This window comes from Lachnellula hyalina (genome assembly GCF_007821495.1).
Source record: "Lachnellula hyalina strain CBS 185.66 chromosome Unknown contig00365, whole genome shotgun sequence".
Lineage (NCBI taxonomy): Eukaryota > Fungi > Ascomycota > Leotiomycetes > Helotiales > Lachnaceae > Lachnellula > Lachnellula hyalina.
Window position 1 is genome coordinate 1 of NW_022157479.1, and position 3,901 is coordinate 3,901.

Here is a 3,901-nt window from a genome sequence, read left to right on the forward strand (position 1 = left end):
CTTGGTTGTCTGCGTATATCCGAATATCCCTATTTGGGCCTAGTCTCGTCGCATCTTCGAATGCTAGGGCAATGCCTTCTAGCTCTCTATTATAGACGATTTGGTGCGGTCCTATATTTCGGGCTAGTCGTATAAAAGGGGGACTAGCGCATTTGTAGCCCGCTAGTCCCACTCTAATTCTAGTGCTTTTAGGCATTTGCGACCCGTCTGAGTAGTATAACACCTGATTTGGCGATTGTGACCGTATTTGCCGGCGGTGTATCGTGGCAGTTTCCTCTTTTAGCAATTTGGCGATTCGTGTGTCCTAGGGGATAGAGCGGTTCTAAGGGGCAAAGTAGAAGTGGTATATAGGTTTGATTTTACTGCTAAGTAGGGGTGTGATAGTCCTAGCAATTGTCTGAAGTCCGTATCCTGAGTAGCTAGATTTGGCAATTTAGCGATTTACTAGATAGTCTAGACTTAGCTTAGCTAGCCGAAAAGCGTATTTGCGTGTAGCTATGTCTAGCCGTATTGCGGGCGGTGGGAGGCTAGCTTCCACCTCTATGGCCTGAATTGGACTAGTCTGAAAAGTGCCTAGGATTTTGCGTAGTGCCAAATTTTAGAAGTGCTATAGGTGGTCTTTTGCGTATGCTTAGCCTTGCCACCAAATCGGTGATGTATAGTCGGATATGCTAGTAATATAAGCTATATATAGCTGTCTAAAAGTGGTGGGACTAAGCCCTTGTTTGCTATTAGCTAGCCTAGATATACGTCTGAATATAGACTTAGCCTTAGCAGTGTAGATAGTGATATGCTCCTTAAATTGTAATAGAGCATTAAAGTAAATGCCAAGCCACTTAACTGTCTGCTTTAGGAGGACTATAGTCCTATCTAGGAGTATAAGGGGCGCTAGCTTAGCGCGTTCGCCTATGCTAAAGTGAATCAGTTTAGACTTTTTTGGGTTGAATTGGATTCCGTTTTTACTAGCTAGCTGAAATAGCTCTTTAGCTACTAGCTGCAGTATCTTAACGTTTTTGCAGGGGCTAGTCGATATAAAAGAGAGAGTAATATTATTTATATAAGAGATAAATTTAACTGCATATAACCTAAATAGGCCTTGTATATAGATTAAGAAAAGGATAGGCGAAATAGGGCTTCCTTATAGGATTCCGGTCTAAATAGGCTGGTTTTCATCTAATTATCCGTTAAATAGAAGCTTAAGTGACCGCCCGCTTATAAAGGATAAGACCCACTTAATAACCGAATTAGGAAAGGCTAAATCCTTAAGAATTGTAAGTAGCTAGTTCTTAGACACGTGGTTATATACCCCTTTTACGTCTAGTAGAAGCGTACTAGTAATTTTGTTTCATAGCCGATTTATATGGATATAATCCGCTAGCATAGCGCCTGCGTCTATAGCTAACTTTTTAAGTCAGCCACTGATTTAGCTAGGATGTAGCAGATTTGGTGTGGTTTCAGCTAAGTAAGCTAGTCGCTTAGCTAGGATCTTTTCACTCACTTTACCTAAGCAATTTAGAAGTGAAATCGGCTAATATGTGCTAGGCTGTTTATAGTCTAGCTTATTGTTTTTTTGTAGTATAGCGCAATTCGCTTAGCGCTAGCACTTCAGATGATAGCTAGTGTTTACTAGCGTCTTAAAAAGGAGTGAAATCTGGGAAGGGCATGCTAAATATACGTGGGTAATAATAGTCTAGGTAATATAGTCCGGGCTAGGGCTAGTGGATTTGATTTTACTAGAACAGGCTTGTTTTACTTTGTCTGGTGCTAGCTTTGGCTATTGCCACTAGTCTGAGGCGGTGTATAACGTCTAATTCAGGCTAGCTGTTTTAGGAGGTGGAGGGAAGAGCATCTAGCGGAAGAGGTCGCATTTAGTAGTGAATGTGGTTGCAGATTGGGTGGTAGAAAGCTTTAGATTTAGGACTAGTTCTAACCGCCTTGACTTTGTATAGGCTAGGGCTTTAAAAATCGATTTAGAATCCTCTTTCTCTAAGAACTAGTTCCAGTGATCCTTTTTTGCTGTTTTAATAGCCTGGAAGTATATATTGCGGGCGCTAGTATAGCGCTTATTTAATTGGCTGGAAAACGCTCGCTTAGAGGCCTCTCTAGCCCGATTCATGTCGCGTTAAAGTGATTTTAGTGAATCGTTCCACTAAGGCTTGGCGTGTGGCGCTAACCGGATTTGGGGTATCGCATCGTGTGCAGCGTATAAAATGGCGCTAGTATAACGTTCCGCCATATTATCTAGACGGTCTAGGGTTGCTTCGTAACTGCGTTTTGCATTAATTTATTCTAAGCTTTTTAAGCTTGAATTAGAGCTTAAAATATAGCTATAGGCCTGTAGCTCGTTTTGGAGCGGTGATAGCTGGCAGAAAAGTTTTTCCCTAAATTTAGTCCAATCTGCCCATTTTATGTCAAAACGGGTGGTTTATGGATCTGCTAGTCCTATTCGGGAACTGTTAATAGTGAATGTGATCCTAAAATGGTCCGAGCCTATATCATCCACTATAGCCTAGTCCTAAATGTGATTGGCTATAGATTAATGCGCTAGCGTAAGGTCGATATTTGTCGGCCTAGCTATATGCAGACGATGGAAGGTGCTAATACCAGGGGTATTTAAGAGGGCTAAATCGTGGTGGTCGATCCAGTCTACTAGCGTATTGCCTTCTTTATCACGTGCCTCGTATAGGGGGTCCCACCACGGGTTATAGGTATTAAAGTCTCTGCAAAAGACCAAATTAAGAGGCAGTAAGAGCTGCTATAGGCATCAGGCTAGTATACAGGTGTCCGAATTAGGTAATTAGTGCTTTTTGTTATAAATATTATAAATCTTAATCACGTGATCTTAATCTATAACGTCTAGGGCTTAGAAGTCTAAATCGTTTAGCAAATCCGAGGCTAGGATAACTCTAGGGCGGTATAACCTAGCAATATAAGCTATTATGCATGGTGTGATATCTAGGCTAGGCCTATTTAGGAAGAGTTAGGTGAATGAGGGGTAGGAAATCGATTATATTTTATCTGCATCATATATAATAAAGGGCTCTTAAACTAGTATAATATCTATATCTAGCTCAATTGCTACTTATAGCGCGGATTCCGTATTATAGGCAGCTAAATTTAGATTTACTTAGAGGATTTTAGTGCTAGCGTCTATTATAGAGAGGACATGGGAGCCTTTAAGTAGATGCTCTAATAGACTTTATATAGAGCAGAGCTAGCCGCATATGGACCTCTATAATTAGCGCATTTATATGTTAGGTGATTATATCTACCCTTAGCATTACATATAGAGCATATATGCTATTTCATCTAATGTTTTTCCCCGTATAGCTAGCACTTAGCCTCTTTATAGTAGTAGTGTAATAAGTGTCTATAAGCTTAATACCTAATATATTAGGCGGTAGGACATGTCATATAGTGTTTTTCGTATTATATAGAAATGCTAGCTATATATAGCCTATTTCGGACGGCTACGCTAGCCTCTTCAGGCGTAGCAAATGCAATTGCCACGGATCCAGCTATCTGTTTTAGGCGATTTTCGGCTGATGTAATCTAGTATAGCTATCCTAAAGGGGTTAGACCCTTATTAAAAGTCCGTATTTCATCCTTAACTAGCTCTATGCCTTCCGGATAGTTGAAAATAGAAGTGGGGATCCCGTGGGCGACGATTTTATGCCATGTGACATCTTTCTAGGCGGTGTAGCCTGGCATTAAATGCATCTAGATGTCAGATTTGGCGAGTATTTATTTATTTATTTATTTATTCCATTAACGTCCTGTGTGAGTCTAAGACTATGTAGGACGGCGCTAGCCTAACGCTAGAGCGGTCAAGTGAGTGTGTTTATATAGATAATGCCATATGTGTCCGGTTGGAATCTGGGGAACAAGTCTCAAAGAAGTG

General features: G+C 40.7%; 3 protein-coding genes across 3 annotated transcripts; all 3 read right to left on the reverse strand.

The window, feature by feature from the left end:
* Positions 1 to 573: 573 nt before the first annotated feature.
* LHYA1_G009140 (uncharacterized protein) lies at positions 574 to 2,116 on the reverse strand (the record flags this gene model as incomplete). The annotated part of the gene is made up of 7 exons (XM_031154044.1): positions 574 to 671; positions 751 to 1,085; positions 1,206 to 1,279; positions 1,307 to 1,331; positions 1,735 to 1,817; positions 1,932 to 1,950; positions 1,995 to 2,116. The coding sequence occupies 7 exons, from the start codon at positions 2,114 to 2,116 to the stop codon at positions 574 to 576; spliced, it is 756 nt and encodes a 251-aa protein (XP_031000897.1).
* A 420-nt stretch (positions 2,117 to 2,536) lies between these two features.
* On the reverse strand, positions 2,537 to 3,281 carry LHYA1_G009141 (uncharacterized protein; the record flags this gene model as incomplete). The annotated part of the gene is made up of 2 exons (XM_031154045.1): positions 2,537 to 2,755; positions 3,273 to 3,281. The coding sequence occupies 2 exons, from the start codon at positions 3,279 to 3,281 to the stop codon at positions 2,537 to 2,539; spliced, it is 228 nt and encodes a 75-aa protein (XP_031000898.1).
* Positions 3,282 to 3,429: 148 nt separating this feature from the next.
* On the reverse strand, positions 3,430 to 3,690 carry LHYA1_G009142 (uncharacterized protein; the record flags this gene model as incomplete). Its single annotated transcript, XM_031154046.1, has 2 exons — positions 3,430 to 3,542; positions 3,582 to 3,690. Coding segments are annotated over 2 exons (222 nt in total), but the record flags the coding sequence as incomplete, so codon positions are not given.
* Between the last annotated feature and the right edge of the window lie 211 nt (positions 3,691 to 3,901).